The 27115-nt window shown below is 35.2% G+C and overlaps 1 protein-coding gene across 1 annotated transcript in view; it reads right to left on the minus strand.

The window, feature by feature from the left end:
• Positions 1-3789: 3789 nt before the first annotated feature.
• Positions 3790-27115, minus strand: part of MLF1 (myeloid leukemia factor 1) — a 33991-nt gene continuing 10665 nt past the window's right edge. The window contains exons 2-7 of the mRNA XM_008008573.3: positions 17798-17945; positions 13375-13458; positions 12074-12202; positions 10110-10269; positions 7471-7603; positions 3790-5324 (exon numbers count right to left, since the gene is read on the minus strand). Of these exons, the coding sequence (XP_008006764.1) occupies positions 5219-5324; positions 7471-7603; positions 10110-10269; positions 12074-12202; positions 13375-13458; positions 17798-17945 (760 nt within the window). The 3' untranslated portion in view covers positions 3790-5218. The remainder of the gene's footprint in view (positions 5325-7470; positions 7604-10109; positions 10270-12073; positions 12203-13374; positions 13459-17797; positions 17946-27115) is intronic.

The following is a 27115-nucleotide window of genomic DNA, read 5'->3' on the forward strand; positions in this document are numbered from 1 at the left end:
AAGCAAACATCCGGGCTTTGAAGGAGGAGATTTCTATACATATGTAAAAGAAGAAATTTCAGCCTGCTGATATCATTATTGATCAGTTCATTGACAGGACAATCGTAAGTTCTCAGATCTTCTATGACAGGAGCCATTCCTATGACATATTCCAATGACTAAACGAAGCTGCCCCCAAACTAAAGAGGTTCTCTACAACTGCCAAGAAGCTAGGACTGTGATGTCACTCAAAGGGGACAATGGACACAAATGCAGGCCTCTGTTTTAGCTCCTAAGCAGAAATATTCTTGTTCTATACTGAAGGGGTGGATATTATATGACTACAATTCCAGAGGTGGAATTCTAAAAGTGATAAGCTGGAATTTACTATACCAACATCGCCATGGCTACAGATAGGGATTGCTATAAGGAGCATGAATATGTAGTTTGAGTTTTGAAGACCCTGATAGAAAATGCAAGTAAGATCTTAAATTTACTCTTCACTATCATATCACATATAGGGTTCATGGAATATTCAAAACCTCTTTATTATGTGAAGAATAAGAGCTAATTTTGTTAGATTACAAGACTAAAATAACATGGCTGCCCAGGAGAAAATATTATAATTTCAGTCACATTGGGATACTTAACTTGAAATAATGTGATAAGCACACACAGTTTCATGTCTTGCTCATTTAGGAAGAACTAATGATATGACAAGAAATTGCTTATGTTGGAAGCTCCTACAAGATCTGCACTGCTTAAAATATACAGAAAAGCAAAGCAAATCAGCTGTAAACATATGGAAAAAGATCATACTTCATTAATTATCAGAGAAAAAGTCCAAAATTAAGATAAGGAGATAATATTTTACCTCTATTAAAATTTGTAATAATAAAAGTTTAAGAAGTAACATCTACTATTCTCTTTGGGCAAGGGATATGAAAAAAATGGACATTTCTGGGACATTCATTGGTATGACTATAAATAAGTACAATCTTTCTGTAATTTATTAAAATGTATCAAAAATTTAAAAATAGCTATACTCTTTGAATTGGTAACTCTCTTCCCATAATTATCTTAAATTATTAGCAATAGTTATGTATAAAATTATATTCATAAAAATTTACAATAGCAAAAATTTAAAACAATCTGAAATAACAAATATTTGGAGATTAAGTATGGTACAGCTATAATTAGACTCTGATGTAAACAATGAAACTGAAGATCATGTTTTCAAAGAATACTTACTGTCCTCAAGAAATGGTTACTCCAAAATGTGAAAAATCAGGATATAATTTTACAGTATTTTGTTTTTAAAGTTCTATATATCCACATAAAAGGACTAGAAATGAATACACAAATCTTTCGTTGTTTGGGGGATAATGGGATAACGGATATTTTCTATTTTAGCATTCTTCTGCATCTTTACATTTTCCATAATAAATGTAATCAAATAGTAAAGTCGATCATTTTAAAGAATGAAAACAACCTGAGAAAGTTCCAGTTCTTGAAAACACACAGATTCTGGTGAGGCAAAATTTGAGGCTGGAGTATTATGAAAAGTTGTTTTTTTCTTAAAAATTAACTCTATGCACCATAGAAAGAGGATTATTAATGTCTATATCCCACAATCATATTTGTATGTATGATAGTCTATAAACTATTTTAAGACTATATACACAACGTAACTTTTTTTTCAGATTATTTCCACTCCTTTCACACCATATCATTCTTCAAGTACCAAAGTCCCTAGCTAGTCTTTTTCTCTCTGCTCTAATGTTTAAGAATTATTACCAGAGTTTTTAGCTGTACTTAGTGGGAAAAATACGAAAAAATATGTATGCTCCATTTGTTTAGAACCAGAAGTCACTTCTCTCAAATATCGCTTCATATATTTTAATGCTATGTTATTAGGTATACATAGGCTTAGAATTGATGTAACTTCCTGATCAGTCAAATCTTTTTTTTAGCAGGGTCCCCCTTTATTATCTAGTAGTCACTTTTTGCCTTAAATGTTTCATTATAATATAGACATACCAATTTTCTTATGGCTAATATTTGCCATTATATCTTTTCCATCTTTCAACCTTTTAATGTCTTTTGAATACGACTTTTGGAAACAGTATGGTGCTAGTTTTAAAAATTTGAACTGACAATTTTTGTTTTTTAATGTTTTGCCACAAATTATATACATATTTACATTTATTTCTCATCAATTTTTTATGTTTTGTATTTACCTTTTCCTCCTTTCTTGCCTTGAGATTGAATCCATTTTATCTCCTTCAAAGGCATACACTCTATCGCTAGTCTATTCTTTCAGTGGCTACCCTATTTTGACAAGCATTCTTAACAGTCATCAGTTAATCATTTATTTTTACCTTGAACCTTAAGACTACAAGGACCTTAGAAAATTTTAATTCTGATGATCTTCTTCCAATTTATATCTATTGTTCCTTAATACTAGGATTAATATTTCCCAAAAGATTAGCCATTCATGTTTTATAAGTCTGGATTTTTTTTTTTTACAATTAGCAAATTACGTGGAAAGTAATTTCATAGATCTAAATACATTGACTTTTCAGACTTTTTTTTTTTTTTTTGATATGGGAGTTTCGCTCTTTTCATCCGGGGTGGAGTGCAATGGTGTGATCTCGGCTCACTGCAATCTCTGCCTCTCGGGTTCAAGAGATTCTCATGCCTCAGCCTCCTGAGTAGCTGGGATTACAGGTGCCCACCAACACGCCTAACTAATTTTTGTATTTTTAGTAGAGATGGGGTTTCACCATGTTGGCCAGGCTGGTCTTGAACTCTTGACCTCAGACAATCTGCCTGACTCGGCCTCCTGGGATTACAGTGCTGGGATTACAGGCCTGAGCCACTGCACCCAGCCTTCAGACTCTTTTAAGTAGGCACAAGGTAAATCACTTTAAAACACTCTGTAACAGAGCACAGTGAAAAAAAAAAACATAGTTCTTCCTGTAGAAGACTTCCAAGAATAAAACAAATGGCATTCTCATGAAATTAACAATAATGAATATACAGACGAAAAACAAGCTTCTAATTTCTATTTATTTTATTAAAAAACCTCGTAAACTCATGTATATCATTGGCTCATAAAAGGAGTGGAAATAAAATATTAATCATAAAAATAAACCATCCTACCTAGTATGTGTATAGATTTTTTTTTTTTTTTTTTTTTTTTTTTTGAGATGGAGTCCTGCTCTGTTGCCCAGGCTGGAGTGCAGTGGTGCGACCTCGGCTCACTGCAGCCTCCCCCTCCCAGGTTCCAGCAATTCTCCTGCCTCAGCCTCCTGAGTAGCTGGGATTACAGGTGCCTACCACCACGCCTGCCTAATTTTTGTGTATTTAGTACAGACAGGGTTTCGCCATGTTGGTCAGGCTGGTCTTGAACTGACCTCAGGCAATCCACCTGCCTCAGCCTCCCAAAGTGCTGGGATTACAGGCATGAGCCACTGTGCCCGGCATGTATATAGTTTTAAATAGTTTAAGTTTACAGACTAACAGTATTAAACACCCATCATAAGAAGTTGTTGCAAACAAATATCATTCTGGGATATAGATAGTGATAGTTATTTTTTTTATGGTACAAAGACAGAGTTGACTTTTAAGAAAGAAACAGAACTTTTCTCAGTACTACCGTCTCAAATTTTGCCTCACTACAATCTCTTAACTGTAATCTGATGTACAGGAATTATACTGTTAAACACAATTATTTATTAAAGGGTGTTTTTAGATTTGACTACAATGATTCAACTTATCATCAGTGTAATGATTTAGGCAAAACGAAAATAAAGTATGTACTTTATTAAGACTTTGCTCTATTAGGTTAATTTATATAAAGATGTTATTTAAAATTTGTGCTGTATGACAATTTCCCAATGTGTTATGGTATGTTAGTAGTATACTAAAGTATGCCTAAAAGGAAATTTTTAACTAATACATGCTCAATTTTAACAATGAATGAACACATTTGCATTTTAATGACTAAAGGCATAAAACATACACTACTAAAATTAACAAAAATATTATATAAGAAATTAGAGAAGTATGAGCATAGTCATAATTTTACTTATGAAACTGAAAAGAAAAATACTTAGGATTATAGAGTGATAGCAAATTTTGGGGGCTTTTTTCCTTGATAGAAATATCAAACAACAGATGTGAGTTAAGATTTTATATTCTTATAAACTTCAAACCTAACTTTTATAAAAACAGATTAATGTTTAAATTCTAGAATAAAAATGCTAAAGCTGATTTTTAATGGTACAATTAAAACAGAAACAACTGAATTATTAAGATGTTGCTCAAAAACACCCATCAGCAGTCTAACAAATTCTGAGACAATGTATCATTCTGGTTTGGAGAATACTAAATGTATTTTTCTAAATGTCCCAAAAAAGCTGAGCAGAGTTTTCTCCAAGGACTCTCCAGCTTTAGAATGTTAGTCTTGGAGATAGATGAAGCTGTCTATGGGAAAGGAGAGCAGAAATATGCCACATTAAGAAGTTAAAGAGAATGGTCAATATGATATCTGATGAATATTAAGAATGTAATATAGAAAAGATACATTCTATAAAGAAATTATAACCAAAACAATCATGTACATTAGCAATTTAAAATATTTTTCTCCAAAAATGAACTATTTGATTATTCTTGCCCTTTATCAAAATAATAACTATTTTCTCATAAAAGAGTACCAGTGTAGTTTTGCTTTATTATTTTTAAAGTTTTAATCTAGCTGGCTGTACAGCACATTATAAAATTAGAGATAAATTATTTAAACCTTTATTAATATCACCCGAGTACAGTGTTAGTAAAAACTGAGAAATTTTTAACATTATAATGTCTTATAACTAATTATAAGTGACAGAACTGCTCTGCAATCAATCTTGATAAATATAAAAGAATACCTAGCCAACACAAAAACAACTGGGGAAGCGAAATCAGCATATAAGCTTTAAAAAATTAGTATGTTTTAAAGAGTTTTATATTAAATAGACTGTTTCACAATTTACTCACATTGTTGAAAATCAAAATTTTATTCCTAAAAGAGGGACAATATAAAGCTAGGACCTTCATGAACATTCAGGTATCAGAAGAAAGTTGCCAAGGACAGAACTGATTTAACAGCAAGAGATTGGTCTTATGCTTATTACCCAGCACCATTACTAACTGTTAAAACAACCAAAACTAAGCAAATCAAATGCATGGCTATTTATTTTTTGTTGCTTTTCACAGATGAGCCTTTGATGTGGAGTTTATCCCCCAAAACATCTGATCTTCTTCCACGTTCAATGGCTGGACTTTGTTGAGGTTTCTCCCTGAGAAATATACATGTGAATATTAATATGATTTATAAAATGGCCAATGGTTTATAAATCAATAAACATGTTAAAAACCACTGTAATATAAGAAAAGTTTTATCTTAAAAGTTCCTTAATAGCTTTGAAAAACAAGGCTGGCCAGGTGTGGTGGCTTACGCCTGTAATCCCAGCACTTTGTGAGATCGAGGTGGGCAGATCACCAGGTCAAGAGATTGAGACCATTCTGGCGAACATGGTGAAACCCCATCTGTACAAAAAATTAGCTGGGCGTGGTGATGTGCACCTATAGTCCCAGCTACTCAGGAGGCTGAAGCAGGAGGACTGCCTGACCCTGGGAGGTGGAGGTTGCAGTGAGTCGAGATTGCGCCACTGCACTCCAGCCTGGTGACAGAGCCAGACTGTCTCCCCCTCCAAAAAAACAAAAACAAACAAACAAACAAACGGGAAAAACAAGGCAGACTATTTCAGTGAATTTTTTCCTGAGATAGATTTAACTGTTTATAGTTTAAACACTGTTTAATGTTAACGGTATGGTAGCCACTAACCACATTTATATTTGAATTAAACTAAAATAATTCAATACTTCAGTTTTACCAGCAATGGTTCAAATGTGAATCAACAGCCACATGTGGCTAGTAATTACTACACAGGACAGAATAGATATATAGCATTTTTGTCATTACCGAAGTCATTTCAGGAAATGCCGTTGGACAGTGCTGGTTAAGAGAAAATGCCACTGTTAGGGCCAGAAATTTATAGGTCATCCATAAAGAGTATGCCTTCTCTAAGTGGGACCTGGATTTCCTATTCAAACTTGGCACTGCTAGGTTTTTAATCAGTACATTTTTCCAATGAGAAAAATATCTGTAATTAATATAGGAGCAAGTTTTCAAGCAATTCAATAGAAAATACCAGGGCTCTAAATTCCTAAACAAGTATTTTAGAAGAAAAGATCCTAGCATATGAAATTCTCCATAAGGCTTCTGATTTACTTGATACTCACTTGTCCACCGCTAGTTCTGTGAAGCCTTCTACCTTCTGCAGCAATTCTCCACTCTCTTATAGCTTAGAACAGATTTCTTAAACAGGTCTGGTGGGCCTTTCTCTTTAGTGTAACTTCATAGGAATTAGATATTATTATTCATTCCCCCCCGCCGCCCGCAGAGAACCACACTAAACTGTAGCTCCAGGGTATGTACAAAATGTATTTTAAAATCTCTATAATATTTATTTATTTATTTTTGAGATAGAGTCTCAGTCTGTCACTCAGGCTGTAGTGCACCGGTGTGATTTTGGCTCACCACAACCTCCGCCTCCTGGGTTCAAGCGATTCTCTTGCCTTAGCCTCCCAAGTAGCTGGGATTATAGGTGTATGCTACCATACCTAGCTAATTTTTGTATTTTTAGTAGAGACGGGGTTTTACCATGTTGGCCAGGCTGGTGTCAAACTCCTGACCTCAAGTGATCCACCTGCCTCGGCCTCCCGAAGTGCTGGGATTACAGGCATGAGTCACCATGCCCAGCCAGAAATCTCTATAATCTTTAATATGTGGTTTCAGCAAATTTATTTTTCTCAGCTATACTAAAAGGGAATTGTAAAATAAGCTAATGTTCTTACAAAATTCTTCCAAAACACCTAAAACACATCAAATATGGTATTGCATGTACTGTTACAAATTGTACCCGTGTCTGAAATTTCATTTACGATTAAATGATAAATTGTGATTTGTTAAGGAAGTTGTTAAGTCTTCCAAATACAGCCCCTCTCCCCTTAACATATCTCTAGGTATCTTTACCAGTGTGAAATGTATGACTCTATAACCATATTAGAATCTGTTTTACAAGAATAACTACTCTGTAGCAAATCAGTTTTCCTGAAGAGGATTTTGGTCTCTGTCTTCTGAGGCATAATTTACTAGTGAATTACTAACCATACAATCCTAAACTATTATTGATTTTTAGATATAAATTTAAATTTGTGCGGAATACTCAGTTTTAGTATAAAATTATTACATCTTTCACAAAAGATACTGTGGATACAACTTGGATGATCATCAAAACTTTCTGATAACAGAAATAAAATTATGTAACTTTACTTCAAATTCTTCTTTAAAAACCAAACTATTTTAGAAACAACTTTTACCTTCTTTTAAGTTCTTGGGAGCCAGGATTCTCATGGCCAACACTTCTCATTCTAGTGTTTTCTAGATTGTGTCGTCCTGGTTTGTACTTCAAAACCTCACTTTGCCACTCCTCATCAAAAGCATGAGCATCATCTATGTTAAATAGAAAAATGATGGGAATAAGTATTAAGGTATCAACTGTCAGTAATTGCCTTGCTCCCACATATTTCAGTCTAGTCTGGTGTTTTCATTAGTGTAACCTCAATATATAGGCAGGAAGCTGCTTCAAATATAAGGGTCTTTGATGATAGTAGTATTTCTTTTCCTGTCTGTTGCTCTCCTATTCCTACTGATGACCTAGTTATTGATGATCTATTTTTTCACCTGCCTGGATATCATATTATTTTACCCAATGGAACAGCTGACCCAATTATAATAACTAACAGTTTTTCTTCCTGGGTCATCTCACAATGAATATGCTCTTGCTGTATACTGTATACTTCTGTGACTAGCACTTCTATTCACCTAACTATCTTTCTATGTAACTTGACCTCACAAGTTTCTGTTGTCAATTTCCTAAGACAAGTTACTCAGCTAGAATGTCAATTCATGTTGTTATGAAGTAAGTAATCTAACTTCCATAGTAGCAACAATAGAGAATGATAGTACTTCTTCAAGACTGCTTTAAAATATTATGTTCCTTCACTAAATTTTTCATTAAAATGTTGATTATTGTGAAATACTCAGTATATATATAAATGTGATAAAATTACAGAGGTTACAATTAAACACAGGTCACAATATCATGGCTTCTATCTTATTGCATAAGAATAATTTTATCAAACCCCGGCTGGGCGTGATGGCTCACGCCTGTAATCCCAACACTTTGGGAGGCCGAGGCGTGCAGATCACAAGGGGAGATCGAGACCATCCTGGCTAACATGGCGAAACCTCATCTCTACTAAAAATACAAAAAATTAGCCGGGCATGGTGGTGGCTGCCTGTAGTCCCAGCTACTCAGGAGGCTGAGGCAGGAGAATGGCATGAACCGGGAGGCAGAGCTTGTAGTGGGCTGAGATCGCACCACTGCACCACTACACTCCAGCCTGGACAACAGAGCGAGACTCCATCTCAAAAAACAAAACAAAACAAAAAAAAAACCAAAAAGGAATAATTTTATCAAATCCCAATGTTAACAGAATTTCTTCTTCCCCCCAGCCCAAAACGGAGTCTTGCTCTGCTGCCCAGGCAGGAGTGCAATGGTGTGATCTTGGCTCACTGCAACCTCTGCCTCCCAGGTTCAGGAGATTCTCTTGCCTCAGCCTCCCAAGTAGCTGGGATTACAGGTGTGGGCCACCATGCCCGGCTGAGTTTTGCATTTTTATTTTTACTTTTTTTTTTTTTTTTTGAGATAGAGTCTCACTCTGTCACCCAGACTGGAGTATAATGACTCGATCTCGGCTCACTGCAACCTCTGCCTCCTGGTTCAAGCGATTCTCCTGTCTCAACTCCATGAGTAGCTGGGATTACAGGCACGTGAGCCACCACGCCCGGCTAATTTTTATATTTTTAGTAGAGACAGGGTTTCACCATGCTGGTCAGGCTGGTCTTGAACTCCTAACCTCGTGATCTGCCCGCCTTGGCTTCCCAAAGTGCCGGGACTACAGGCGTAAGCCACCATGCCTGGCCAGAATTTCTTTTTTAATACAACAATTTAAAATTTAAACACTTTATTACGGAAAAACATTATTCAAACTAGTTTCTGAAACTAGGAGATGAATCCAACTAAATTTTAATATAATTTCATTACTGAATTAATACAATTAATTAAATACAAAAGCTTAATACTGATTTAAAAATTAATAAAAATAAATTTAATGATTAAATTTGTTAATAAATTATAATATTATTAAAAACTACAGGGAGAAAGGACACTAGAAGGACATAAATGCACTGAAGAATAAATATAAAACCTAGAAAAAGAAGATTTACCTGAGAGAGACATACATGTAATTCAACATACAACAGAAATTAAAATCTTATCTATACAAAAGCCTAAGTACTGAACAGTACAGAATGATTTAAGTAAAAATTATGGCTTATTTACAATAAAAATTTTAGGTAACCACTTAAAATGTTTTTGAAAAATAGCATCTTAAGTGACTTTACAATTATAATGGTAAATTAAAATAAGCACAATATAAACTATATAAAAGTAAAATAATAATTTGAGGAAAAAGCATGTTTATATATATAAAATGATTAGGAAGAAATACATTAAAACATTACTAGTATTTCGATTTTGGATTATGGATGATTTTTGTCTTTACATTTTTCAAATGTACTTTCTTGATAATCAGAAAAAATATTTAAAGAAGCATTTTGCCTACTGATAATATTACTAAATAACAATTCAAAAGATTCCACTTTCCAAGGATAAAATAAAAATAAGTAATATCCCATGTTGCCAAAAATCACTACAAAAAAGAGCTCTCCTATGAAAGGATGAAACCACAATCCTATTTCTTTGACAAGGTATTCTCTATACATATTATTCAAAAACTACCTCTTATAACATGTTTCTACAAAAAGTATTAGTCAACTTTAACTGTTACTTTAACTTTATGAGAAAGAATACTATTTTTTTGTGATAACTTACTTTCATTCATATTGATGAACTCCTGGTTGACCTCTTCATCTCCAGTCTTCCTGTTCTTTGACTTTTTAATGACATGAGCTCGGTCATGGATATGATGACCAATAGCCATTTTTTCTAGTCCACTGTCAGAATCTCTCATTGCTTTCCTGGTTTCCTTTATCTGTAAAAATAAAGAAATTTTATTATTATTTAAATATATATAGAATGTATATAACTCTAAAATTCTCAGGGCCAGCTTACCTACTGAGGTATGGCTATAGATCTACCGCTCTAAAAATAATGTGTACTCAGTTCCACTATTAACTTGTGGTAAAACTGTGGTGATAAGTCTCTGATATTTCCTGAACTCCTTAAAATGAAAATGTCTAGAACAAACAGAATCCATACAATTTAACCTGTTTCCAAATTATAATCAAATATTAAAACAAAAGTAGCAATTATAGTTTAATGCCTTCAAGACTGTTTTAGACAATGTAATAGAAGGAAGTTTATCGTAGCATTCCTACAAGTAAGGGCAACTAATTATTTTTCATGTTGATTGGCTTGAATCTCATCATTCCCGCCATCAACTCTATGGAAGTGTTACTAGAATATTTATGATAGCTACTAACATGATTTACTGGGGGACATCTACAATTATATTCTGTTTACATTTAAGATTGTCACTTTTAGAAAGTTAAAATTAAAATGTCTGAGATTAATTAGCAGAACTATGGCAAGAGCATCATTAAAAGGTTCATCTTCATATGTAAGAACTAAAAAACGTACTACTTCACACTCATTAGATGGGTAAACCTAAATTTTTACTGTAAGTACTAACAAGGAAGTAGTCAAATGGAAACTCACAAGCCACAGTTTGTGGAAGCCAACAATTTCAATCACTGGTATAGTAGCTTGGAAATGCTAGGTAAAGAGGAAAGTACACATACCCTACAACTCAGCAATACCACTCCTAGACTCTTTGTATAAGGAGCCGTGTATAAATATGAATTAGTGAAAGATTAGACTCACCTACATATCTATTGACAGAAAATGATTTAAAAATAATGGTACATTCATATTTTGGATACTACGTAGAAGTTAAAGAAAACAGGGCCACATGTATAAACTAGAATAAATCTCAGAAGCGTATTAATCATAATATATTCATATTTTGGATACTATATACAAGTTAAAGAAACCAGGGCCACATGTATCAAGTTGAATAAATCTCAGAAGCATATTACTCAGCAAAGACAAGTTGCAGGGGACACATGCAATATGATACCCTTTATGTAACGTTGGGAAATCTGGAAAATAATCCATTTTTTTAAGATAGAAAGATAAGTAATAAAATTGTAAAAACATGCATGAAAATGATAAACTCCAGATACAGGAAAATGGTAATCTCTGAGAAGGGGAGAAAGGGGAAACAGACCTCAGAGGAATGTATTAGAAGCTTTAACTGCCTCTGTACATTTTTGCTTAAAAAGAAAACAAAGCAAGAGACAATTTGAAGCAAATAGAGGAAAATGTTATGATATGACTAAACTGGGTGGCACGAATATGGGCACTTATTATGTTATTCTCTATATCCTCTCTGTACATTTCAAATATTTCATGAGTTAAAAAATTAATTCACTTCAAATGTAAACTTAAAAATAGACATTATTTCACGAAACAAAGGCTTTTCGTGTTTTTGTTTACCTTGTCAACATGTAAAGGTAATAAACATCCATAGATATTTACATGAAAAAACGCACCCTCACGGGGGTGGGGGCACGAAAAATCGCCACAAACTGAGTAAATACAGTTGAGTTTTAATGGTTTCCACAGTGAGGACTACCTTACACCCGACCCCCACACCTCCCTCCTGTCCCCCCGCCATCATGTACCAGATTAAATTTTAATAGTTAAAATTTGATCTAGACAGTCTATCATCCCCTAACTTTATAAAGCTCTAGGAATGCTTATAGAAAACTTACTCCTCCTGGAGCTCTACGGGTTTGAGTTGAGGCCTGAAAAACCTTTGGTGGTTCATCTCCTATTTTGGAATAAGTCATAACTGAGGAAGAACAAAATGAATGTCCATTTGGATCCAGTGAAAGTTGACCCTAAAGGTAAACAAATTGTAAATTCGGTCAAGTCAAATATAAATAATTATTGCCAGAGGTTCAAATAAGTAACACTAGCTGTAAGTTCTACTAAGGATACTAAACTACCAATATGGTATAGTCAAAGGGCACACCCAGGTTCTCAAGTGAGAAGTGACTTGAAAAATTACCTCCACCCAAAAAAAAGGCAGCCCTAGAGGGTCCTGATGGTCGTCCATTTTAGGTACCATCATTCCACTCTCATTACAAAGACTAGTAAGTGACTAATTCAGAGATCCTTAAGTCTTTGGGTGCTTGTGGCTTAGATTTCGATGAAGATGCTATGCCCCCAAACCTGTGATACTTCTATAGTCAGTGGTTGACCCTTGCGCGTAATCTTGCCAACGTCAAGCCAATCAGTTAGTTATATATCAAGTTTCATACCTTCTTCTGTAGGTACCAGATTGCTACATTACTAAAACCAATAATGCCCTAGATTATTTGGGCATTCTGAAATGATCCATAGAATTCAAACTGGATGACTAGAATGATATGGGTCTTCTTCAGATCAAATCAAGTGACTGGTTTTGATGTTAATATAGAGAGTACTATTATAGTACTAGTTTATAAGTATTTGGACTATTAGGGATCTATACCTAAACATCATTCCTAAAATTTCTGTTTTCAGAGTTGTTTATAAAACCCAAAAACTCTTTAGATGTTACAAATCCTTTTAAGTAGACAGGTTATTAATAAAATTATGCAAATTCGAATAAAATGTTCATTTACAATAGTGACTTTCAATAGAATCAATGTTTTTGAGGTCAATTTTTTTCCAATTTTTAAAAAAATTTTGAAAGTTAACATTATTTTTCAAACTTGGAGGTTATGAACTCAATTTATTATTTTTCAAACTTGGAGGTTATGAACTCAATTTAGTGTGTTGTAACCAGGATTTTTAAAACATGAAATAGACTAGAAAATAACTGTATATACTGTAAATAGTATAGTGATTTTTTCATGAAACTTGTGCTTCAAATATATTTATAAAGTATACAAATATTGCTTACTGGGTTAATCATGTAAGATATCTTTTTTAACCACTATGGTTAAAAAAGTGTTTGAAAGCCACTATGAAATAGAATATACCAAAGTATACACAATGTTCTCAATGCTTTGTTTTCAGTACTTACAAAGTTTTTTTCTAATTTCTGCATATAGTTTCTCATATTTGACACCATTTGGTCCACTGTCTGAAAAGGGCTGACATCTGTATGCTACAGAATATCAGAAAGTATGTTATTAACTATAAGTAACAACACAAAAGATGCAAATACATCTTCCAAAACAGCTAAAACATTTTTTTCCAATTCATTTAGTGAAATATCATGCAGTAATCAACCAGACAAAGATAACTTAAAGAGGATATAATAACAGTGATTAGTTAAGGAGAAAACTGAAGCATACACAAAATCCCAAAAAGACAGCATACAAATAATTAGGGAATTGTAACATTATAAACATATACACACATGTATATATACACATATATGTGCATGCATAAATACACATACACATACACATCTAATCACTCATTACTCACTTTTTCAAAACACAATTTGGTGTATGTTAAATACTAAGTGATATATTCTTTAGCATATGATAGTTTTCATAATTCTCCTTTTTATCTCTCAATACTCCACCATACAAATAAATAAAACTTGTGTATAAGATGCCAGTGTCACCTCCAGCAGTACCACATGGCTGATAGAAGTTGCCCCTCAAGTAAGTAGCCAGCCTTCCTCTCATCATAGTAGGATCCAGGTGACAGAAGTCAATTCACTTTACTAATAGGCCTTCAATTTGCTGCCTACTGAAGGGTCAGTAGGCTATACCCTTGAAGCACGAGGTATGTGTCTTCAGAAAAACAGTTAAGAATTCCTGTAAACAGTAATTTCTCAGCCAAGATTGATTTTGATTCTCAGGGGACATTTGGCAATAACTATACTCATTTTTGGCTGTCACAGATGAGGAGAGCCTATAACTAGCATCTAGTGGGTGGAGGTCAGGGATGCTGCTTAACAACCTACAACGGATAGGACAGTCTCCCAGAACAAAGAATTACCCAGCCCAAAATGACAATAGTGCTGAGGTTGAGAAACTTTGCTCTAGGAAAATCTACCACTGATTTTAGGTCTTACAATCTACCATTTATTTTAGGTTTTATCACTGGAAGACTCACCAGAAAATAAAAGTCAAGCACACATTCCAATGTATTACCCAGTAAATCACCTGTTATAAAACAGAATGAGTTGCTTGGTTTAATGAACTTCTCTGTTCAAGCAGGTGGAGCTCTGAATCCTCTAAGTTCTGTTTGTGTCTCTGCCTTTTATTGCTATTGGATTTTTACAGATATTAATAATATAAAATAGGTGGGAAAACCAAATTCCTTCTTAGAACCTGCACTTAATATAGTAGGGAACAACAAAGGCACATTTAGGAAACACTAATATATATTTGGGTACAAAAAGGACCGAAGTAGAATTAATTCTGCATTTCAGAGAGGCAAATGCAATCCAGGAAATATTTTGAATATTTGCTTTAACACTAGATTGAGAATCCGTTCTTATTATCATGAGATATGGAAGGGTTAACCCAAAGAAGGAAAAAAAGAGAGAGGAAAAGATTAGGCATTTGGGTATTTCTATCCTCTTCTCAATTCACGTTCAAATCAACCATCAAAAGATGCATCTGCACTTGCTCTGGGGTGACCCAACACACTGGAGTGACAAAAAGTTGGGGTACAAAATGGAGTCGAGACTTCAGTGGGCCCGTAAGGCCTTCAAAAATTTTGTACACATTCTCCTCTTCCTGCCTTAAATGTTTCTTCCTGACTTTTAGCCTAGTTAGTTCCTTCTCATGATTCAAGTATCACCACCTAAGAAAGGCCACTGCTGGTCACCTGTCTAATCCCTCCTTCACTTTCCCCCACCTCTATATCATTACCCTGTTTCATCTCCTTCAGGGTACTGTGACTATCTGAAATTATTTTGTTGTTTACTACTGTCTGTCTTCCCACCTTATATAAGTAATCTCTCTGAAGGCAGGGCAATTTTGTCTATTTTATTCACTACAATATCCCCAATACATATATAATTATTCCTGGCACTTAAGAGGGTTTAATAAATATTTGTGGAATAAATGAATGAACAAATTATCTCTAGCTCAGCTCAAATCCATATATCCAACAGTTTACCAGATAAATCTACCTGGAAAACCCACAGATGGCTCAAATGCCAAACACCTAAAACTAAAATGATCGTTTTGACCATCCCACTCCTATATCTGTACTGAATCAATGCCTTATCTCAGTGGCATTCCCATCTACCTTATTCTTCATGCCAGAAAAATGGGTGTGATACTCCCCTTCTCCCTCTCTACTGCTCCTTCAACCCTATCAATCACCAAATTCTATCAATTTACCCTTTTAACTGTCTCAAATGAAGTAATTCATTTTTATCACCACAGACATCACCTAGTAGAAGTAAGCCATCACTAATACTTTACCAAGAATGCTTCAACAGCCTTCTGGCTTCCCTGCCTCCACTACGGTCTCTTCTAATCTTTCAAGAATCTGAACTCTATTACCACTTTGACATAAGTCATCACTGCTTCCTCTGCTCTTAAGATAATGTTTACTCTACTTACTATGGCCCAAAGAAGTCTCTGGATACCTCTTCTTCCTCATCAATATCTACTGTTCAACTCATACCCTAGGGTTAAGTGACACTAAACATGTTTTAGCTCCCTAGCCTCCAGGTCTTCGCAAATGCTGTTTCCTCTCTGTTGAACAGTATTCCTTTCCCCTCCCTCCTTTATAGGCTAACTTTTACTAATCCTTAAAGTTCAGGAAGTCTGCTTGGACAGACCCACTCTACCTCAAAAGGTGCTTTTTTCCATCTGTGCTCCCATAGCATGCTGAACTTCCTGATCATTTTATTCATAACTCTGTGTTATAACTGCTTTTTTTGTCATTTGTCTTACTAAGTACACTGGTCAGGAGGGACGAATGTTATACCTTTATGTCAAACTTCAAGGAAACAAATGATTCAATTGTAGCACAAAATAATAATAATAAAAACAACAACAACAAAAAAAACTCGTTTCATGAGACTGTAGATACAAATGTTCCAAATTCATGTTATTTTCTGCTACTCCCCAGAATGCTTTTAGTGTGTTGGAAGCTAGCATCACAGACACAGCACAAAAACCCTAAGAAACAGATGATAGAAATGCTGGTTGCACAGCAGCCATTCTTAAGTACAGACAAGAAAAAGTTGCACGGGCAAGGTGGCAACAAAATCCTAGAGAAAGCAGTCAATCTGTGTTTTTCCAAATGTTGTGCTTATCTATCTACAGTTTAGTACTTTTTAAAAAACCTTTTGGAAAGTAATCATAAGCATGTGGAAGTCCCCAACTTTCAAACACAACTATGAGGATCCCTTTTGTAAATCAAGCAAATATTCATCCAATAAAATCTACTTCTTATTTTTGAAGATGAATTTTATATATGTTGAAATGACTTACTTCAGGAAACATGTGCTTAAACTTTTTAAGGTAAGTTTGATACTTGAAACAGAGGTTTTCAGTACAAATATTAAAAAGCCATTATGAAAGTGAGGCTGCAGGCCAATTTAGTCCGCTTGAGTTAATGAAAAATAAATATTTGTCAGAAAATATTGCTAAAATGATTTGTGTCTTAGGATACGAACCATAGCACCAAAACTGCCAAAAGGTACAAGAGAACAACTCATTGCCTGGAAAAATAATATCCAATTCATTTTGATTATGACATTTACTATACAGAAGTTTCTCAATTTACCAATTAAATGTTTACTGAGTTTCAAATATCTACATTTCAATTGCTGAGATTCGTCTTTATAGAAACCCCTGAAGGCTTGTTATCTTAGAACTATTATTCCTGAGGCTGAAAAAGCAACAGAAAAAAAAAAGGGAAAAAAGAAAATGGTTATGATATATAAATATCCTGTTTTTAAAAAAATTTTAGTTGAGTATGTTTGTAACCTAGTCTAGCTTTGCTCTAAGGCAAGACATATGAAAATATATTTCAGTTGTAAGGCTTTCGAGAAACAATTAAAGGTTAATCTAAGCTTTGAAGGTCCATAGGTAAGATTATAGAAGATTAGTGTTTCCTGGTCCAATAAAGACAATCCTTTGTAGCTTTTGATACGATTTTCAAGTATTAAAACAATGAGTATGGGAGAGAAAGGATATTTCCTTGCCTGTTCTCATTTCAGATATTGGAGGAAATTATAAGGTGAGAAACACATACATAAATATAAAAAAAAAGGTTTACGTTTTGCTTCTAATATATAACCCTATGGACCTAAAAGTTTTGGTTAGCACAGTGGAATTCTATATAGCTGACAAGTCACTGTTCAAGAATTCACCTTTCCAAAGTTCCCCCCTTTAATAGTGATTTCTATAACAAGAATATTAGTCATATCCTATCATTATACATATATACTTCTGTAATAATTTTCTTCAAATTCCTACAGGGCCTTCTCACTAACTGTCTTAAAAAAAAGAACTTACAGTCAAAGAATCTTCACCATCATTATGTCCTCTATGATTACGAGCTCTCCCTCTACCATCAGAGATACTGAGCAAGTCTCTTCCAAAGGGTTCAGATAAACTTCTCATCATCTGTGGCATATTTTCTCGGTGTGCAAGAATGGACTCACTGTTGAAAATATACATAATCATGGAAGATTCAGTGTTGGAATTTAAATAGTAAGTAGGCAGTTAAATACTACAAAGAATTATTTTGGGCTAACATGTTTGTTAGATACAAGAAGAGTAGAAGAGAATTCTATTTTATACAAAAATAGAATTATCTCATAAAGATCCACTATTAGATGGTTCCCTACTTACAATGGTTCAAGTTAAGGTTTTTTGACTTTACTGTGGTATGAAAGCACTACACATTCAGTAGAAACAGTACTTCAAGGATCCACACAGCCATGCTGGTTTTCACTTTCAGTATAGTATTCAATAAATTACATGAGATATTCAACACTTTATAATAAAGTAGGCTTTATGTTAGATGATGTTGCCCAACTGTAAACTAATGTATATGTTCTCATGATACTCAGTAGGTTAAGTGTATTAAATGCATTTTGATGTATAATATTTTCAATTTGTGATGGGTTCATTGGAATGTAATCTTCTCATAAATTGAGAAACATCTGTAGTTATAAAATTAATGAAAACCTGTTTTTATCCAATATAATTCATTTAAAGCATAATAAAAACTACACCTTTATCCCATACTGCATAAAAATAAATATCAACACTCTATAATCTGATGTTGACCCTTTCGTCACAAGTCTCATTCAAGAACCTATTTTTTTTTTTTTTTTTTTTTTTACCTTATCACAATGGTTTTCCAACTTTGTTCCAGTTGGACAGTTACGGACCCACTCATCAATTCCTTATTCCTTATTCTAGAACTTAAGGTACACCATGATTGAAGCTCACTTTACCAAGGCAATCTTATGCTTTCCTGCAGTCCAATGGAATCCCCTCTCCAATAGTCTGGCCTCCTTTTAGATTCTCCACTTCAGTTACATTCTTCTTCGGTCACCCTTCCCCCTTCTAATTTCAATCCTCTGATGTCATCATAAAGCAGCTAGAAAGTTTTTTTTTAAAGTTTTCTTGGCCAGGCATGGTGCCTCATGCTTGTAATCTCAGCACTTTGGGAGGCTGAGGCAAGTGGACTGCTTGAGGTCAGGAGTTCAAGACCAGCCTGGCCAACATGGTAAAACCCCGTCTCTATGAAAAACACAAAAATTAGCTGGGCGTGGTAGCATACGCCCATAATCCCAGCTACTCGGGAGGCTGAGGCAGGAGAATCGCTCGAACCTGGGAGCCAAAAGTTGCAGTGAGCCAAGATCACACCACTGCACTCCAGCCTGGGTGACAGAGCCAGACTCCGTCTCCAAAAAAAAAAAAAAAAAGGAATTTTCCTTGTAGCTCCAGCTCAGACGAAGCTTAAAAATTCTGTCTTCTGCTCGTAAGTCCAAGTAGAAAGAGCTTTTCCTCTGAATTTCATAGTATTTATATACATAAACCTATTCCAAAAGACCTCGGATTTACTCATACATTACCTTGGAGGTTAAAAAAAGTAAAATTGTTCCAAGTGTGAGTTTAAGATTAGCAAAATGCTTAACTGGATTTGTGCTTGTGTGTATAGACAGATGTTTTCATTCAGCCTTGTTTCATTACATTCAATGAAATTTACCAATTTTAGTTGTACAGTTTGATGAATTTTAAAAAGTGCAGTCATAACCTCCACCATAATTAAGATGTAGAACATTTCCATCATTCCAAAAAGTTCCCTTGTCTCTTTGCAGATGATTACCTGCTCCGAGCCCCAGTTACCACGAATAGGCTTTCTGTCATTATAGTTTGGTCTTTTCCAGAATTCATAAAATGGAATCACATAGTATGTCATCTTTTGTGTCTAGCTTCTTTCCCTTAGCATAATGCTTCTGTAATTCATCCATGTTGTTCCCTATTTCAGTTCATTCAGTTTTATTGCTGAGTTCATACATATATCAATATCATAATCACAAAACTGTCTTTAGTTTTTGGCTACTATGAATAAAGCTACTATGAATATTTATGTACTAGTCTTTGTGTATATTTAATTTGTCTTAAGTAAACACCTAAGAGCAAGGACTGCTGGCTTGTATTAGAAGAGTATGTAAATTTTATAAAAACTGTGAACTGAGAGTTACAGTTGCACTGCATTCTTGCTGAAATGTGGGATAGTCAGATGTTTAACTGTAGCCATTTGAGTTGTAGTGTCATAACATCTCATTGTGGTTTTATTTTATGTTATTTGTCATTCATATATGTTCTTTGATAGAACTGTCTTTTCAAATACTTTCCCTATTTTTAAAAATCAGGTTATAAGACTTCTTTATATATTCTGGACACAGACTTTTATCAGATACAGGTTTTAAATTTTTTCCCAGTCTTGGACTTGCCTTTTTCATTCTCTTAACATGAATGTATTCAGCCAAACAACCATGAATCTTGGTTAGGTCTTCAGTTTTTACCACATTTTGCTAATGTGATTAAGGATTTTGAGACGGGAAGATTATCCTGGATTATCCCAATGGACCCAAGGTAATCACAAGGATCCTTATGAGAAGGAGATAGTAGTGTCATAATCAGAAGATGTTACACTGCTGGCTTTAAAAATGGAGGAAGAGGCCAAAAGCCAAGGAACACAGCAGTCTCTAGACGCTAGAAAAGACAAAGAAACAGACTCACCCCTAGAAACTCCAGAAGGAATGTAGCCCTGCCAACACCTTGATTTTAGCCCAGGGAAACCCATTTTGGACTTCTGATCTTCACCATAAGACAATTTGTTGTTTTAAGTCTCTAAAGATGTGGTAATTTGTTATAGCAGCAATAGGAAACTAATGCAAGTTCTTAAATTTTATTTTAAAATATACGAAAGTCTCACTCCTCTTTTAGAGTATAAGTTCTTCTAGACTAGGAACTGTATCTTCATTCATATTACCAACCTCTGTGCTTGACGCACAGTATACATTATAAATGTTTATGGAGGGCTGGGTGCGGTGACTCATGCCTATAATCCCAGCACTTTGGGAGGCCGAGATGGACAGATCACGAGGTCAAGAGTTTGAGATCAGCCTGGCCAACATGGTGAAACCCCGTCTCTACTAAAAGTACAAAAATTAGCTAGGTGTGGTGGCAGGTGCCTGTAATCCTAGCTACTTGGGAGGCTGAGGCAGGAAAATCACTTGAACCCAGGAGGCAGAGGTTGTGATGAGCCAAGATCGCACCACTGCACTCCAGCCTGGGCAATAGGGTGAGACTCCATCTCAAAAAATAAAAAACATTAAAAATAAATAAATAATGTTTATGGAATTTGAACCATCCTATATATCAGATAGTCCCCCCTACCATTTCTTGGCAAAATTACTAACTATTCTTAATTAAAGGCTCACCGTGGTGCTTTCTACGGAGAAAAATCTCCACTGCAACCAATACCTGCAGTCTTGAAGTTCTTCCTTAGTGGCTTTTGATTTCAGGGGAGGGGGAACTCCTATTTAAACTATACTTGGTTTTCTCTGGCCCAAGTATTTTAGTACATGGGACTTACATGTCCTGACAATAGTTCCAAGGGCTTCTTGTGCTTCAGTTTCAGCTGCTGCAGAGTAAGACCACCTGTATGTCTGAGAAACTACACCCTCAAATGAGGTTTATGCCATACAAGCTTATGTCTTAATTGAGGCCATCCTGAATGTGGTCTCAACATTTTGCAAATATCTATAAATATCTGTTTCTCATGATGCAGAAACAGATGTATAAACTTTTTGTAGATTTGTAGTTCATTTTCCTGCCTTTAGATGAAACCATCAAAACTGATGACTTAGAATGAGGGCAGTTTTAAATGTGTTATCCTCGTATTAGTTATCTATTGCTGTTGTAACTTAGCTTAAAATAACATTTGTTATGTCACAATTTCTATTGATTAGGAATCAGGAGCAGTTTAAGTGGGTACTTCTGACTCAGGGCCTCTCTGTAGGCTGCAATGAAGTTATCAGTTGAGGCTTTAGTCATCTCAAGTCTTGACTGGTGGAGAATCTACTTCCAAGTTCCTTCACATGGCTGTTGGCTAGTCTCAAAAATGTGCTTCTAAGCTCATTCAGGTGGACCTCTCCACAGTGCTGCTTTACATTATGGTAACTGCTTTCTCCAGCATAAGCCACCATGTGTGAGAGAACACCTAAAGACAGAAGTCATGCGCTTTATTTATTTATTTATTTAGAGACAGAGTCTTGCTCTGTCACCCAGGCCGGAGTGCAGTGGCGCAATCTCAGCTCACTGCAAGCTCTGCCTCCCAGATTCATGCCATTCTCCTGACTCAGCGTCCCCAGCAGCTGGGACTACAGGCACACGCCGCCATGCCTGGCTAATTTTTTTGTATTTTTAGTAGAGACGGGGTTTCACTGTGTTAGCCAGGATCGTCTCGATCTTCTGACCTCGTGATCCACCCGCCTCGACCTCCCAAAGTGTTGGGATTACAGGCATGAGCCACCGCGCCTGGCCAAGCCATGCTCTTTTAAAAATGTAATTTTGGGAGTGACATCTTATCTCTTCTTTTGTATTGTTTATTAGAAAAAAATTAGTAAGTCCCAGCCCATGTTCAAGGGGAGATTACACAAAGGCATGAATACCAGGGAGTGGGGATCACTGGAAGTTATCTTAGTAGCTGTTTACCACACATAAATTTGTGGGTTCATTAGCTTACCAGAGACACATATAATCAAGTTTATAATATTCTTAATTAAAATTAAGTTCAACAATATCAGTATATTTTGCAGCATGCCATAAACAAATACTGATATCAGATGATATTAAGATAACAAACTTTCAGACAGGAAATTCAGAAGGTACATTAGAATAATCAACATAATTTATTCTTTTTTAAAATTTGTAAAGAAATAAGTGAATGAGCTACAAGGAAGTAAAAGACACATACAGATGACTATTTGAAGATTTTTTAGTGCTACAGGGAAAAAGATAATAGCTTGCGTATCAGGAAAGTTTTGGGAAGAGGGAGGGAACGTATATGAGAAGACTTTCTTCGCTAGATTAAAACAGTTCTCCTTGGCATAGATGTCATAAATTCTGATTATTTATTTAATTTTGTAATCTTTCAATAGTCTCAGAAAAAAACTCAAACATTTCCTTGAATTACAACAGGAAATAATAGTTACAAATCAGCCCAATAGTATAGAGAGACTGCTGCCACTGGGGTGAATACTTCTTCAAGTGCTGATGCTTTCAATATCTCTTTTTGACTTGTCCTAATTCAAGCTTGTATTCTTCACGCTATCACTCTTAATCATCATCCATAGACATACCATTCAACATAATAGTGCCAGGTTAATAAAAAGCTGTATTTTAACAGCACTTCCAACTTCTGAAACTATGCAGACTGGGCAGTAAGAGCTGGATGGTTTTTCTAGAAATTGCTTTAAATACTGTTATTTTTAAGGAACATATCTGTGGTAAGCAGAATGGTTTCCCTAAAGATGTCTATGTCCTAATCCCCAGAACCTGTGAATATGTTACATTACATGGTAAGAGGGAATTAACATTACAGATGTAATTAAGATTGTTGTTCTGGTAACTTTGATTAGCCTTGATTATCCAGGAGGGCTCCTTTAATTAAAGATCCTTTAAATCTGGAAGAAAGAGGCATGAGTCAGAATGACGTGATGATGCCTTTTTCCTTCCCTTCACCTGTGCATTAAAACTGCAAGGATTCCCTTGACCTTCCAACTACTGAAACCCAAAGGTCATTCCTCTTCCTCCTTGAATTTCAGCAGCATGTATCTCTAACTTTGATGTATCTCTAACTTTGAACTCTGATAAACTTCTTAATTGTTCCTTTTCCTTCCTGCCCTTTACAGAGCTTCTGAGTGTTACAGATAGGTGTCTGGTGTCTCAAAATGTTGATACTCTAATCTTGGGGTAGCCAGTGAGGACAGCCCTGGAGCTGGTTACTTAAGCTCCCATCAGTGTCTGTCCCTTCTTGAACCCCAAGTACATGGGCAAACATCTTTTAAAAATGAATGACATTAAAATGTTGAAAGTACTGCCCCCTAAAGACATGCTTTCTCCAGTTTTAATCTGTTATCTCTTCTCTTCTCTTCCCTGTCCTCTAAGGACTACTTCAACTTGAACATGCTTAAAAAATCACTAGAGGTACTTATTAAAATTACAGATTTCTGAGACATACACCTGGAATTTTGATTCAGTATACACTAAGCATGGCCCATTAATCTCCATTTTAGCAAGCATTCAATCTATTCAACAATATTGTCAGGAATCTGCATTCAATTTCTTCTTGTTTTAATGCAAACTGTCTCCTTTATTTAACAAATACTTAATGAACACATATGTAAAAGGCACAGTTCCAGGTAGCAGGGATAGAGCCCTGAACTTTGGAGGTCTAAAGCTAATTTTCAATGTCCTATTGGCCAAGAAGTTGACATACTTTCCAAAGTACTCAGAATATAAATTACAAATAATGATAAAGCTATGATTAAATATTTGCCTTTTTACATTCTAGTAACTCGAAACCTTATTATATTTCCACATTTTTTCCTTAGTCAGCTTTTCCTTTTCATGTCTCTATTTCTATTAAAGGCACAACCATTATACTCCAAGTCATCCAGGTTCAAAACTTCAGGTATGAGCTATTTGGGGGTTTTTAATCTGTCCTGTGCTAGCTCCAAGGAATGGAAAAATGGTGAAAAAACAATTCCATTGAAAGAATAGGGGAAGAGATAGTGCTCTAGAGTTCAGTCTCTTTCCATCAAGAAAAGTTGAGGATGGTTTACTTCTGAATTACCACTGCTTCTTGTATCTTATTATTTCCTTCCTGGATTCTAACACCTAGTAATTTGTACACAAATTAGTATCTTACGTCTAAATTTATTTCATACTCAAACTTAAACAATGGCTTGCTTGGGTATATAAATCTCCATTATTTTCTCTCAGTATTTTGATAATATTGCTCCATCATCCTCCTACATCTAGTGTAGCTAAACAGAAGTCTGATGACAATCTGGTTCTCATTCTTTCTAAGACATCTACTCTCTGGATGCTTTATGGTTATTTTGTTTATATATATTTAAATGTATCAAAATTGCATTTTCATGCGTCCAAGTGTAGATTTAAAAAAATTATCCCAACAACCACCAAATTGCCATTTTCTTTTTCTTTTTCTTTTTTTTTTTTTTTTTTTTGAGACGGAGTTTCACTCTTGCTGCTCAGGCTGGAGTATAATGGCACAATCTTGGCTCACTGCAACCTCCGCCTCCCGGGTTCAAGCAATTCTCCTGCCTCAGCCTCCCTAGTAGCTGGGATTACAGGCATCTGCCACCACGCCATACAAATTTTTTTTGTATTTTTAGTAGAGATGGGTTTTACTATGTTGGCCTGGCTGGTCTCTAACTCTTGACCTCAGGCAATCCACCCACCTCAGCATCCCAAAGTGTTGGGATTACAGGCATGAGCCACCACGCCTGGCTTAAATTGCTCTTTTCAATCTGAGTTCCAAAACAGTTCAGTCTTTCATTAATTCTAGAAATTGTTCTTAAATTACTTCCTTGGGTATTTACTATTACCTTGTTTCTATCTGTTCGCCTTCCTTGTCAAACTTTTCTTGAAGCATATTTTTCTCATCCTCTGTGATTCTGTGTTGAATGTTGGAAGAAATACCTTGGCTCAATTTCCAAGCTTATTAATTTACTCGTTGCTTGTGAACATTCTGCTTAACTCATTTTCTAAACAAATTTAATTTTCTGTATCTCTGGTTCTTCGTTAAATGGCTGCACTACCCTCTGACATCTCTAAAGATAATATCCTCTCCCAACTCTGAAGATATGTCTTAGTTAATTTTTGTGTTGTTATAGAGGAATACCTGAGGCTGCGTAATTTACAAAGAAAAGAGGTTTATTTGGGTCATGGTTCTGAAGACTGACAAGAAGCATGGAGCCAGCATCATCTTCTGATGAGAGCTTCAGGATGCTTCCACTTATGGAGGAAGGTGAAGGGGAGCCAGTATGTGCAGAGATCACATGGTAAGAGTGGAAGCAAGAGAGGGTTGGAGAGGTAAAAGGCTCTTTTTAACAACCAGCTCTCTGGGGAAGCAATAAAGTGAGAACTCACTTGTCACCTCACCCTACCCCCCAGAGAAGGTATTAATCTATTAATGAAGAATCCACCCTCCCATGTCCCAAACACCTCTCATTTGCTCCCACTACCAACATTAGGGATCAGATTCCAACATGACATTTTGAGGGTCAAACATCTGAGCTACAGCAAGATCTTTTATTTTTTCTTTTTTTCTTTTTTTTTTGAGGCAGAGTCTTGCTCTGTCGCCCAGGATGGAGAGCAGTGGCATGATCTTGACTCACTGCAACCTTAAACACCCAGGCTCAAGTGATCCTCCCACCTCAGCCTCCTGAGTAGCTGAAACTACAGATGTGCATGACTGTGCCTGGCTAATTTTTGTATTTTTTGTAGAGATGGGTACCACTATGTTGCTTAGGCTGGTCTTGAACTCCTGGGCTCAAGCAATTCATCCATCTTGGCCTCCCAAAGAGCTGGGATTACAGGTGTGAGCCACCGCACCTGGCAAGATATTTCATATATATTCACATATTTAACATTTTCAAGGTTGTTCTTTCCTTCTTTAATGTCCAAATTGCTATCTAATTTCCCTTCACTGAAGAACAACTTTAACATTTCTTGTTCTGTAGGTATGATTGCAATAAATTCTCTGTTTTCTTTTACCTGAAAATATTTTATTTCATTCATAATTCTTAAAGGAAATTTTCACAAGATAAACCCAGGCTGACAGTTTTTTATTTTTTTATTTTTTTCTTTCTGCAGATGTTATTGCTTTATCTACTGGCCTCTTGCTTTTGGTGATAAATCAAAGGTAATTCAAATGTTTTCATCTTGTATCCAGTCAATGTATCATTTTATCTGACTGTTTTCAAGATTGTTCTTTTTATCATTTGCTTTCAGAGGTTTGACTATGATGAACTTAGCATGGTTTTCTTCATATTTATTCAGCTTAGGTTTACTTACATCTTCTTAATTCTTCAGAGTTTTATCTTTTACCATATTGGGTAATTTCCATTATTATTTTTCAACTAATTTTATGCCATTTCTCTCCCTCTTCTCCAATTACACCAAACATTAGACATTTCAATATTTTCATATAGATTTCTAAAGGGTTTTCCCCCAATTTTTTTCTGGTTTTCAGATTAACTTTCATTTATCTAT

Source organism: Chlorocebus sabaeus, chromosome 15 (genome assembly GCF_047675955.1).
Source record: "Chlorocebus sabaeus isolate Y175 chromosome 15, mChlSab1.0.hap1, whole genome shotgun sequence".
NCBI lineage: Eukaryota > Metazoa > Chordata > Mammalia > Primates > Cercopithecidae > Chlorocebus > Chlorocebus sabaeus.